Source organism: Vanessa tameamea, chromosome 18, assembly GCF_037043105.1.
Source record: "Vanessa tameamea isolate UH-Manoa-2023 chromosome 18, ilVanTame1 primary haplotype, whole genome shotgun sequence".
Classification (NCBI taxonomy): domain Eukaryota; kingdom Metazoa; phylum Arthropoda; class Insecta; order Lepidoptera; family Nymphalidae; genus Vanessa; species Vanessa tameamea.
In genome coordinates, this window is record NC_087326.1 from 6,561,799 (window position 1) to 6,575,572 (window position 13,774).

At 28.6% G+C, this 13,774-nt stretch overlaps 4 protein-coding genes across 4 annotated transcripts in view; 2 read left to right on the plus strand and 2 right to left on the minus strand.

The window, feature by feature from the left end:
- LOC113396658 (uncharacterized) overlaps positions 1 to 1,200 on the minus strand; it is a 70,886-nt gene extending 69,686 nt beyond the window's left edge. The window contains exon 1 of the mRNA XM_026634693.2: positions 1,065 to 1,200. The gene's annotated coding sequence lies outside the window, so the exon portion shown is untranslated. The remainder of the gene's footprint in view (positions 1 to 1,064) is intronic.
- A 1,532-nt stretch (positions 1,201 to 2,732) lies between these two features.
- On the minus strand, positions 2,733 to 5,926 carry LOC113396685 (DNA-directed RNA polymerases I, II, and III subunit RPABC1). The gene is made up of 6 exons (XM_026634734.2): positions 5,681 to 5,926; positions 5,511 to 5,599; positions 4,873 to 5,051; positions 4,272 to 4,434; positions 3,322 to 3,400; positions 2,733 to 2,843 (listed from the first exon to the last, which is right to left on the minus strand). Exons 1-6 carry the CDS (start codon positions 5,735 to 5,737, stop codon positions 2,778 to 2,780), a joined length of 633 nt encoding a protein of 210 aa, XP_026490519.1. The 5' UTR covers positions 5,738 to 5,926; the 3' UTR covers positions 2,733 to 2,777.
- Positions 5,927 to 6,173: 247 nt separating this feature from the next.
- Positions 6,174 to 10,107, plus strand: LOC113396694 (leptin receptor gene-related protein). Its single transcript, XM_026634745.2, has 4 exons — positions 6,174 to 6,310; positions 6,748 to 6,823; positions 8,130 to 8,316; positions 9,024 to 10,107. Exons 1-4 carry the CDS (start codon positions 6,295 to 6,297, stop codon positions 9,135 to 9,137), a joined length of 393 nt encoding a protein of 130 aa, XP_026490530.1. The 5' UTR covers positions 6,174 to 6,294; the 3' UTR covers positions 9,138 to 10,107.
- A 661-nt stretch (positions 10,108 to 10,768) lies between these two features.
- Positions 10,769 to 12,434, plus strand: Arp3 (Actin-related protein 3). Its single transcript, XM_026634721.2, has one exon. The coding sequence runs from the start codon at positions 10,885 to 10,887 to the stop codon at positions 12,139 to 12,141; it is 1,257 nt and encodes a 418-aa protein (XP_026490506.1). The 5' UTR covers positions 10,769 to 10,884; the 3' UTR covers positions 12,142 to 12,434.
- Positions 12,435 to 13,774: the final 1,340 nt, after the last annotated feature.

The following is a 13,774-nucleotide window of genomic DNA, read 5'->3' on the forward strand; positions in this document are numbered from 1 at the left end:
TATAATCAAGCGCGTATCTAAGCACGCTTTATGCGTCACGGATAATTTACGATTTTTTTTTAAATATTTTCAACGAAATATTCATTGGTATGGACTTACGACATATTATTATTGATCATATATCAGAATTAACAAATACAGAACATAATTCTAGCAACTCTTGACGAGTGAACAATTATTTGGAAGTTCAATTTAGATAATTTAGACATTCAATGCTTATTAGAGCGAGCTTATTGCTATCAGTATAATATGTTCGTTTTGCTATTAACCATATTTTATGTTATTAATTAGTAAATTTAAATTATTAAGTTTTCTTTATTTTATAATAAAAAAAATTATCCGTGCGATTTGATTGGCTCAAACTATCGATGTCTGTTAAACACGCTTAATAAAACGTTGGTACTAATAAATATACGTAATGATTATTTTCCTGGAACTGCACGTTCCGTCCGTACATACACACAGGTACACAACATACTGATATTCTTCATATCGGTATATTTTTTTAATTTAATGCATAACACTCGTATGATTGATTATTTAACCTATGTATACCTCAATATACTTATTTTACATATTTATATTACTCACTCTTGACTGCCTCAACTGAAACCTCAAGCGAAAAGCTTTCTTTTGTACGACAATTTCTGTATATAATTATTACAAATAAATATTTGATTTCATACTGTTAAATATTCTTAAGGACATCGTTTTTACACAGATAAATAAATAAAAAATACAAACTCGAATTCAAGGTAAAAAATTTGACTATTGTATCCATTGATATTATATCCTTTAGGAAAGTAAATATTATATCAATAAATACATCGTCTTGCAAGTATTACGTGCTTATATTATAGACTACCATTATTTAGAGCTATTAATCAAAGACTGCATCATTGACTTCAGTTTTCATATAAAGATTATTATTTGTACGATGATCGATTATTTATAAATCATACACGTATATTATTACACAATAATTTGATTATAGTTCAGTCCATTTTCGTTAATAAGTATATGACGTGCAAAATTAAAATAAATAAAGGGCGACGTTAACTCACCATGTTCAATATTGTCCAATCCTTAATTTACGACATACACAAAACACATTCAAAGTATTAATTATTCGTTTGATATAATTATTTAATTTATATATTTTTATTATTATAAAAAATGTTTAAAAATGTCTGTGATCGTCATTATATTCTATCATAAACAAATATAAAAGTTGATGAAATATAAAAAAAAAACTCTGTAATTCAGCGAATATTTGCGAACGTGTGCAAACTATGATGCGCGTGCGACGTTTGAAATGGATGCGCCGATCGCATGCCCGTTGCCTACAAGTGTAAAGATTTGCGTGGCGTTACATGTTAGATAGTTAGATACTATTATGGTATTTTACGAAAGTTATTTTTTATTGGAATCTCGATCATTGTTGCGGTCGATAACGGTGTCTGCGCCATTGGACCAGCTTTGCGATTTGTTACGTGATTACGATACGCTTTGATATGACGGACAGTCAAACAAGCAAATTATATTTATTAACCGTTAAGACACGAAAGGCATTCTAAAGATTTAATACATACGAATTAATAACACAAGTTTTTTTATTTTGATTTCGTTGCAAGCTCAGTTTTCACTTTGAAAATGTCGTGATTTACACTATTGATAGAAAATAGCAAAGTTATAGTTGAATATATTGCTAATGGTATTAGTTTGTTTTATATGTTATTTTATCAGTTTCTTTCGGGTAAATATATTCAGAGTTCAGTATATACAGTCTTCAGTCGTCCAGATTTTATATTCGACCAGGGTCGAACTGGGAAGGTCTGAGACGGCCTTAGAAAATATGCACGACCTTTTTTTTCGCGAAGTGCAGTTTAACCGAGGAAAGATTCTGATGTATGTACGGTATTGACGGTATCCAGAAAAGGAGGCAGGAGACTCCATATCTAGGCCCCCCCGCAAATTTGTCGCCCGGGGCCGTCGTCCATCGGGCAACTCTCCGCAAATATTACAATATCAATACACATAGTGCATAAAATATATATATAAATAGTTAAAGATTGGTAGATAATAATATAATACAAATTATTCCATATGACGGTAGATCTCATTTAGTTTAGTAAATTCACTTAATCATACTCTCATGTAGTAATTTTGATGTTAGTAGTAGAATTTAAAAATTAAGCGTATTTTATTACATATTTACGACATTATCCGCTGAAACATTCATAGTGATTTTATTTTTAATTTAACAATTCATTTGAAGGCTTACTTACGCTATGAGTACTTTTCAAACAGTTTTATAAATCTGTGTGGTTACATTTTTGACGTCAATAAGCATGCAATCTTACTAGTACATATTATAAACGCGCGACAGTTTGTGCTGATATTTGTTATTTAATCACGACAAAATGTTGAATTTAATAATTGGTACGTACCTAGAACATACGTACACTTGAGTTATCAACAAATGAGACAAATGACTTCACAAATAAATGGACAAAGGTATTAATGTTTTCTGCAAGGAGTTAGAACTTTTTATTTTATTCGATTCTCGTTCGGTTCAGTTCGGTTCTATTCTTATATTCCTTAAAAATATGAACTATAGCACGCTGTAAATAAAAGTCAGTGTCACTTTTACTATACTTACTAGTATATACTTACTAGTATATAGTAAAAAAATACTTATTAGTATAGGAAAATACAATTAAACAAGATAATTTTATAAAAATGGAATTTTATTCGTAAATGTATTAATCTTAAACTTAACAAACTAATCTGTAAGAAATATATCTTCCCGCGGTTTCTGACGATCGAATGATTTTTACCACCTGAAACAATTTTTTTGGTGTATTTGAATTCGAACTCTGTGATAATAATATTAAATGTAACTCTAAACAAAAATCAGTAAAATGCAGTTAAATAGTAATCGTGAAAGCTTGAAAGTAATTGAAGAATATCTCAAAATATTTGTCCAAATAAATAATCAAGTACAAAAAATTTTGACAGTTGCAACTCCATCTTTAATTAAAATAAATATTAACATTATTTTATTAAATTATTAAAAGAAATACTAATTATTAAAACTAATAATTTAAAATTGAAACACATATAATTTTATGATTATGTGATTAAAATAATGATAGCATATTTAAAAAACAAATCTTGTTAATTTAAAATTAAAAGGCTGCAGAGATTTGTTACCCCAGTCGTAAGTTATTTGTAAATGTAACTTTTAACTTATAATATTCTATCATAAATTTAAAACTATAATATAATAAAAAGATAATATGAAAATTATTTACTGACCTGCCCCCTCTTCAGCCCAAAATATCTAGCAACTGGGTCACCGGCCTGTATTCTCATCAACATGTTTTCCTTTAATTTACTGTAGGAAGAATTAAGGAGATATTTTGTATATAAGAAAATGACATTTATGTTAAATCATTTGTATTTGATGTATTGTTTATATTTGGGAACCTCTAAAATTTTCAGTGTTTCTCTAATATATGTATTGCATATATATGCATGTATTATACGTATAAACCTTTGTCTTGAATCACTCTTATCTATTAAAAAAAACTGCATGAAAATCCGATAGATTTAAGCATATATACTGACAGACAAACAGCAGGTAGTGACTTTTTTTATACTATGTAATGATAACAATCGAAGAAAGAATAAATAAACACTGTATTTACATAGTCCATTCGTATTTTTAATGACTCAGCTCTATATATACTCTACACTACCAACAGTTCTTGAGTTATATATCTTTATTTATAATACAATACTATTCCATTTAACTACTTAATATCTACTTTAATTTACTTCTGAAGTTCCTTTACTTTCAAAGAACAGCTTTGTCTGCATTCAATACACATTCTTTTCACAAATCTATATATGTAGAATATCATAGCTTATTCAAGCTCTCGACCAATGACATTGCATCAATTCAATGTCAAATGCTTCTTATTTGGCTTTTGCCCTCTTATGGTTCAAAATCAAAGTTTTTGAGTGACGTACAGACACAAAGCAAGATATGCTAAATTTGATCAGAAGAGTTATTATTATCATGAATAAAAATAATCTTCCTGACAGGTTTTAGCCACAACGGCCTATCTTAAACACAGAGGACATTAAGTGCAATACTTGCACTTATATGGTCTACCTTGCTTCCTAGGACCAACTTATGACACCATTCCTTTGCCTCAGTGCCGAGAGAATGACCAACGTAAATATGAATATAAAAAGGATACTATCTCGCCAGCAATTCTTGTTTCTCATCGGGTGTCAATACAATGTGTTCTGGTACTAATTCGTGTTCTGTTATATTAATCAGAAGTTCTGATTCTAAGAATTGTTCTAGAATGTATTTTGGTGCCATGTCCACTAAAGATTGTTTTGCAGAAGGTGTCATACCTGAAAATGGAAAGAACAGTTTTAATATTAGCAATGTTACAAGTGATCTTAACATAATCTTTATACATTAAAGTTTCTATATAGAAGATACATATACATATACAAATTGCTTATAGTGTAAGTAAAAACCAGCAATTTAATTTTTTTTAAATCTCTTGGCGAGTAGAAACTTTTATTTAATATGTTGTAAATCAACATTGTTCCATACCTCACGCTAATTTCTACCTTTAGGTACTAAAATTATAAATAACCTAGTTTTACAGGCTTTTTCATTATGAATCTAAATAAATATGCTACCACCACAAGTACACAACAATAAAACTTGACAATTTCAGGCAACCTTTATTACATACAACTTTTCTATCTTTAATAAAGATATATTTTTTTTTAAAATAAATAGTCTTATTCTTATATTGTTATTAATAAACCAAGCAATACCTGCTTGAACAACAACAATTGCTCTGTGAATATTTTCTTCTTGCATCCTAGTACAGTAGGTTTTGATTGTTTTAATACCAATTTTGGCTTCATCGGGGAAGAAAACAAACATCTGATCTGTTGGATCATCGTTGTGAGCAACCAACACAATTAGATCACTTCGGGATGGCCTTTTCTCACTGAAATGAGACAATAAAATTAATAGTTCACTTTTAAAAAGGTTATGTTTCAATTTAGAATGATGTGTCTGTGTAGAGTTACATTCTAAGCATAAACTTTTTTTTTATATTTAAAAAGTATTTATATTTTTTCTTATTACATTTGACAATTTTTTGACATTTTTGTCATTGCTATCAAAACAAATATATATTTTAAAATGACAAAATTAAAAGCTAAGTACATTTTTCAATAGTACTTATAAATTATTTTTGAAATTAATGTTTATATTGACTTAAACTAACCAGACAATTTTAAGTAATTTATGTTAAGATGCTTGCAATGGATGAAAAACTTAAGAAAAACATAATGAGCAGATCCCTTTCAGAAACTACAAAATTATATGTAGGTAAGCTGTATCTCCTTAAATTTATGTATTGTAATTAACTAACTAACGTAATTTCAAAATGAGTTTTTCTAACCTAGGCTTATCACCAAACTGTTCTTTAAACTGGTCTAATGTCTGATCCAACTCGTCCTGTGTCACTAGATAACCACGATCATGGCACAACTGTAAAAATGTAACATCGTACATTTAAAAAGTTTAGAAAAATATCAGTAATATACAATAACATAACCTCTTGTAACTAACCTGCATTACAGTTTTACGAATACGCCAAAGTTTATAGGTTTCCGCATCATCGTCCATTTTCAGATATATTTACTATACTTATTGAAGATTATTAGTACTTTAGAATAAAAAATTAAAATATATTTCGAAATTATAAAGCAAAAATCTTGAGATAGTTGACACTGTAACTGTAACTTAACAATATTGTCAATTTGACAGTAACGGAGCGTGGGGCTACTAAATTTCAAGTGATTACTTATTTATTTTATAATTTACCCATATCATTCTACTTAATATATCAAAATAAAATATAGCTGTCTTATTTTTTCTTGCAGTTTTTAAATTACTATAATCATAATCTATGTACTAAAATAAGTTACATTGTAGATATACATATTATCATTCATTTTATTAATCAAAGTTATAAAAAAAACAATTTTAACGAAATCCTAACAAATATTACTTTTTATACTTTAAATATTATTACTTTCAATAATCAGTTTAGTAACTTGGTATTTTTTATCTGCTGTACTGCCTAGTACCTGTGACATTTCTTTATTCTGAAAGTTTTTATTATATTTATGCGTTATTATTAGATGTAAGATAAAACATTAGATTAAATATTAATATCAACAATGGCTGGAATTAAAGGTAAATGCTTTTATTACTTGTAATTTTAACAATTTTTTTTAGAAAATGGTTCTGATTTATCCGTCCATATGACTCATTTGTTATATTTACAAACACCTTAATATAGTATTAGTCTTTAAATGTACTTACGATTACTTTTTCTTTTTCATGTTTTCGTCATGCGCTAATAACAGGGTGAGTAGAATTTTATATTTTGATTTACAAATGTAAAATCAATACAAACACTATTTTGCAATGGGCTTGTCAAAGTGGGTAGTTTATTTTAATTAAAAAAATAATTATACAATATTAAAATGAGAAATCGAGGAATAAAAATAAAGTAAAGGGAACAATATATGACAAAAAAAAAATTGCGATACAATACATTAAAAATATATAATTTTATTAAAGTAGATAAATGTGAAATAGATTTATCATGATTAAAATATACATTTCTAGTTTGGTGTCATTGGCTTTCGCCGGCTCGATTGGGATGACCTTTGTTATATTGGCTTGTGCCTTACCACAGTATAAGTAAGTATTTGTAAATTACTTTTTATATAATTATAAGAAATGCAAGATTCTGTACTAACTTATTGCAGAATGTACAAAGTACATTTTTTGTCTATTTGTATAAAACTATTAGAATGCACATCTCAGCCGTCTCTACCTCAATCTCATAGCTCAAGGATGTTTATTGAAGAAGAGCAGAGTGAGGAATGTCCAAAAAATTAGTACCATTGAGGAGCTGCTAAAAATTCAATGAGCAAATGCAGGCTGTTATTAGATGTTGTGGTTTATACCATATGACAACATTAGTGTCTTACAATGTGTTTACAGTAACAAAATAACTTAAATACAATGTGAAATTTATCAGTAATTTATAAATATATACAAAATAATTATTCCTACATAATATGGTACATTTGCATATAATGTACACTGCCAAAACTTGACATATTTACTTTCAGATTAATAATTATATATTTGTACTTTTACTTACCATTTAATTCAATAAATACATACATACATATAAATTTATAAAATTGTTAGGAAGATGCCTTCAGAAAGGAAAAAGCCCTCAAAGGCAGATTCCACTACTGTCTTTCAAATTTTTCCTTTCACTTCAAATTACACAATTAGTTTTTCTATTTGGAATGAGAAGTAAGAGTACTTCTCATTCCAAATAAAAACAAAATACTATGAATAACTACATTATTGTGATTTCATAAAGAGAATATATAGAGCATTTAAAATTACTTTTAATAATTTGATTTTGACGAAATATTTGTATTGTATAAAGAAAAGAAAATATCAAGACCAATTAAATTATGCTTGTACATTTTTTCTACCTACCCTGATTAATTTGTTGATTAAGATTTTCTCCAAAGCATTTTAGAAAAAAGTTTGTAGAAAAATTCTTCTCATAAATTTTGACTTTATATACTTAAATTTTTTGTGTAGTTAACTAGATCATTTGTGTGCAATAAGGAGTTTAACAACTAATTTAATTAAAAATTTATTAATAAATGTCATACATACATAGAATTTAACTCATTAAGTTACAGTTAAAATATATATATATGTTATTATTGCAGTATGTAGGCAGCAAATCCAAATAAGCACAAATTTGATGGTTTTTTGTTACCTCCAGGCTTCAGGCAGACAGGCTTCCGGATTATCTCTATCTATTACATATACTAGAATTTTCCAAAATAAATTTCAAGTTTCCACAAGAAGTTTATGATTACAGGCCTTGTTAGCTAGATACAAGTAAAGCGAATATTAAGCAAGTATATTTTATTTTACATTTAATTAAAATTTGAATTACAATTTACAGATATTGGTGGCCATTCTTTGTTGTTCTCTTCTATGTATTATGCCCCATCCCCACAATGATAGCAAGACGTCACACAGACAGCGCTGGTGGCACCAATTCGCCTTGTATGGAGACAGCTATTTTTATAACTATGGGCATTCTCGTGAGCTCCTTTGCTCTACCCATTGTACTTGCTCGGGCTGCAGTGGTATGTTATTTAATTTAAATTTGTATTTAGCCTGAATAAGATAAATTTTACGAGTTAGAAGTAAATACTAATTTAATCCTGGTTATTAGTCACTAGACCAACAAAGCAGAAACTATACTTTAGTAAAAAATTATGAGGGTAAAATACTTCTTAGAAATGCAAATATATATAAAATTTTAGTTGTATTTTGTATGTTTTAAAGTATGTTAAATCGCACAATTTTATGCAAGTTACTTGACCTTAATAAATCTTTTGCTTGTGATGACTTAAAATACCAGGATGTAATACAAAAAGACAGAAATTTTTGAAAAATTAAAAATAGTTGTATGAAAAACCTAATTATGTGGGATAATAAAGTATCTGCCCCTGAAAAAATTAAATGTCAGCAAACTATCTCTTTTTAAAGGGCAATAAGCAGGTTGAGCTGTAAAGATAAGATGTTTAGGGCGGAATTTGACCTTCGTTATGATAGAAAATGCTAAGAATTTTGGAAGTAAAATAATGCATTCAAAATTAATCAAAGAATTAAAAGAGATCTTAAATTATTTGGGACGACGAGAGAACAAATTGACATTTGGAAATTGAAACAGATTTATCTCTGAAACTAAGACAAAAGTTTTCCTTGGAAACATCCATCAGTTGATTACTCACATGTTAATAGTTATTGTATTAGAAAGAACTAAAGTACAAAAAACTCCAATTTTCAGATATTTTGGGGTGCATGCTATTTGACTCTGGCTGGGAATGTGATTGTATACCTGACTATCCTCGGTTTCTTCACTATCTTTGACATGGACGATTCAGATTATGCAATGTGGTGAGAGATCTAAAAGTATTGTCTTTGCCATAGACAATCAACCAGAGACAATTGTAATACAATTATTTTTTTTTGTATTATAAACAATGTTGTGGTTTATATCTATCCATGTTTATTTAAGTCTGATATACTGATACTGATATTAATAATCGAAATTTTTTGTTTATTTTTTTTTTAAAGTCAAGTATTTAGTTGACTTGTTACATTGTTTGTTGTATCTTACTAGATTAAAAATATGTTATTATCATATTTAATTGCAGGTTAGTCTACTTAATTAAGTGTATGAAAAATTGTAGGTGTATTTTTTTACATATTAGTAAAATAATCCAATATGTTTAACCCTTTATATAATACAAATAATAAACCTTAAGTATAGTAAACTAACTCATGCACTTATTTTATTTTATTTCATAATTATGTTCACTGAATGTTATAAAAAATAATATTATAAGATTAATTATTCATTCTTATGTAAATATATTGATTTTTGTAAACCTCTAATGCATGAAGTCAATATGTGGCATAGTATGTTTTTTATCTGAAATATTGAGCAAAATAATTTAAAATTAATTGTGATTAATTTTTTCATACTTATATGGTAATGATATACCTACTTACTATTCAATTTTTATACAGTGAATGTTTGATAAACTTTCAATAAAAAATTGTTACTAAAAATATTTAAAGTAAAATAATATTATCATAAGGCTTTCACAATATATAATGACATTGCTTTTGGCTGCATATGTGTATATTACAGGATTTGAAAGATGTACGGCATTGCCATAAATCTACTTAAAAAAAAAAATAATGACATATAATTGTTTTTCATTTTCACTAAACAAATGTAGAAATAATAATTGGTGTTTCTAGTAATTCTTTGTGCTGTTTCTAAAACATTTACATTCCTGTAATGTATATTGTGTAAATATAGTATTAAAATTGGGTCACAATAAAACTGTTACTACCTGCTTTTTCCTTGTTTATTTTCTTTTTAATTAATTATGTGTTTTAGAAATAGAAAAAGTCAATTACATAAATTTTACTCTCAAGTCATGTTCAGCACATCAAGTACATAATATTTGCTTAATAGCTTGATTATATCATAACTAATAATTTACTGCAATTGATTGTTTAATCTAAATATGCAAACAAATCAATTAAGATCTCTAATTACTTGAAATGGTACAATATAATACAAAAAGACTATATTGCTGAATTATTAATAAAAAAAATTGACACAGTCAACTCTAAGAATATTTTTATATGCTAAACATAATTTTTACCGAGTGTAAATAAAAAAGAGCAAAGCAAATGTTTTTTATGGAATGGATAGTATTATCAAGCATATAAATTCTTAAAAAATAACGAATGAAGAGGATAATAAAAATTTATTATACTTATATATTTGAAGATATAAGATCACAATACTGAATTTCAAAAAAAGGATTAATTATTACTTATACAGTTAGAAGAATTTTTTTTTGTATTTACTTAAAATATGTAACTCTTAATGAATATTACTACAATTAGTTTCAATGTACAAAAATATTTTCATTGTGCGAATTGGAACGTAAAATTAATCATCCGATTTCCTCGCTGACTTTCAGTATATATGTATTATCTATGTCGCTGACATATTGGATTTGTCATTCGATGTATTCCTATTATTTTCGTACGTCAAAAATATTTTGAAGATATTGCCGCACCCATTAATATAATAGTGAAATCATTAGTGCATTTAGTGAAAAATGGGTGACCATTTACCGGCATGTGTTATCGATGTGGGAACTGGCTATACCAAACTGGGGTTTGCCGGTAACAAGGAGCCCCAGTTTATCATTCCGTCAGCCATAGCGATAAAAGAAACTGCTAAAGTTGGCGACCAAAGTACTAGGCGTATGACTAAGGCAGTAGAAGATTTAGATTTCTTTATCGGTGACGAAGCTTTCGAAGCGACTGGTTATTCAGTGAAATATCCTGTACGTCATGGTCTAGTTGAAGATTGGGATTTAATGGAAAGATACATTGAACAATGTATTTTCAAATATCTGCGTGCAGAACCGGAGGATCATCACTTTTTAATTACCGAACCACCATTGAATACACCCGAGAATAGAGAATATTTAGCTGAGATAATGTTTGAGTCATTCAATGTGCCAGGGTTGTACATAGCTGTACAAGCTGTTCTTGCCCTAGCTGCGTCTTGGAAATCGCGTACTTCAGCCGGACGCACTTTTACTGGCATTGTAGTTGACAGTGGTGATGGTGTTACTCATATTGTTCCTGTAGCAGAGGGCTATGTTATTGGGTCTTGTATCAAGCATATTCCTATTGCAGGTAGGAATATAACATCATTTATTCAATCACTTCTAAGAGAACGCGAAGTAGGTATTCCTCCTGAGCAGAGTTTAGAGACTGCAAAGGCAATTAAGGAAAGATACAGTTATATCTGCCCAGATATTGCCAAGGAGTTTGCAAAATATGACTCCGATCCTGCAAAGTGGATGAAAAAGTATACAGGTATAAATGCTATAACTAAAAATCCATTTTCTGTTGATGTTGGGTATGAGAGATTCTTAGGACCTGAAATATTTTTCCATCCTGAATTTTCCAATGCTGATTTCACTGTGCCTCTGAATGAGATGGTCGATGAAGTAATTCAGAGCTGTCCAATAGACGTGCGGAGAGGATTATATGGAAATATTGTATTATCTGGAGGCTCTACAATGTTTAGAGACTTTGGAAGAAGACTCCAACGTGATATTAAACGTACTGTAGATGCCCGACTGAAATTATCTACAATGCTATCGGAAGGACGCATTACACCTAAGCCTATTGATGTCCAAGTCATATCACACAACATGCAACGGTATGCAGTTTGGTTTGGTGGTAGTATGCTGGGCTCAACACCTGAGTTCTACCAAGTGTGCCACAGTAAACAAGCATATATGGAATATGGACCGAGCATTTGCAGGCACAATCCTGTATTTGGCACCATGACATAAAATACTTAATCATTGCCAGTATTGAAATTAAATTATGTATTAATAACTATATAAATTTATTAATTTTATCTATAGATTTACATACATTTTTATAAGTGTAATCTTTAAGAAAATATAGAACTGCACCTAATTTGAAGCCAATCAAATTTTAAAATATTTTTGTCATTATTTTTATTTTACTATTAATACATAACTATGATTACATTTTTATTTGTAGCTGGACTCAGGAAATTGATAAGCATTTAATGTATTGCATTCCAGCCTTTTACCAAATATAGACTTTGAAATATAAACTGTTTCATTTATAACCAGATATTGTCGTATGTTATAATCATTACTATATTTTTTGGTAATATGATTTTAATGAAAAAATAATATTGTAACAAAAAATTTAATATCCTATGCATATGACTATGCTATAACTGTGGCAAATAATTCAAAAATATAGTGAGGGATAAATGCTAAATATAGAAATTAAAAGGTTATGTAGTTCAAAAAACAGTTATTTTTTTGTAAGCCTATCTTTATTGTATATTTACATTTGTGTATTAAAACTAAAAATATTAATTATAAATACCAAATTAAGTAGAAAATGTATGTGAAAGGAGATGGAAGTGTGTTTGTGAATAAGGGTCACAGGTCTGTTCAGCACAGCACAATGTCACATTCTGCAATTATTTGTGAGGCGACAGCGCAGTGGTGATTTGAATTTACTCATATAGCATCAATTATGAAAAGAAAATTAATGAAAAAATAATAAACAAATTGATTGTTGATGTAGTATGGTTGTATTAGTCTAGGCAATTAGTATTTTGCTTATTATATTTTGTTTTCTATTACTTTTTATTTAATTCAAAATTCCTTACAACGAAGAACAAATACTATAAAGGTAAAAAAAACTGTTTGAATACCAGAAAATGTTTTAATGCAACTCAAAAAAGGCGTACTTAGCGTGTATTCATGGTTTAATGCTTATATATTATGGCTAAAAAAATAAAAGGGTTTCAATAGTCACCACTAAAATCATGAAAGATGATAAAAACAACATGCACTTAAAAATTTATCGATATGATACATGATGCTTGTAATTTTTTTTTCGTCGACTTACGGACAGACATTCAGTCACGAGAGTGATCCTGTTAGAATTTTATCGGCTGTATAAAGCTTGAAAAACGGGTAGAGCGAACGAGAGCCGAAAGGTAGGACAACATGGGCGAAGAGTACTTATTATATTATTGATTTAATATATATTAATTTTAATATTGGACAACATCACATACATTACTCTGATCCCAATGTAAGTAGCTAAAGCACTTGTGTTATGGAAATCAGAAGTAACGACGGTACCACAAACACCCAGACCCAAGACAACATAGAAAACTATTGAACTTTATCTTCATCGATTCGGCCGGGACCTCGGAGAGGCGTACCCATGAAAACCGGTGTACACACTACTCGACCACGGAGGTCGTCGACATATATATATATATATAGTCATTAAAATATACCATGCGAAATAACTATAAAATTGACAGTGTTAAGTAGGAGTAAATAGGTACCCGGAAAGTAATTCATAATAAATACTTACTCATATTGTGCTCATTTTACATGTAGGTATTTATGAAGGTTTTTT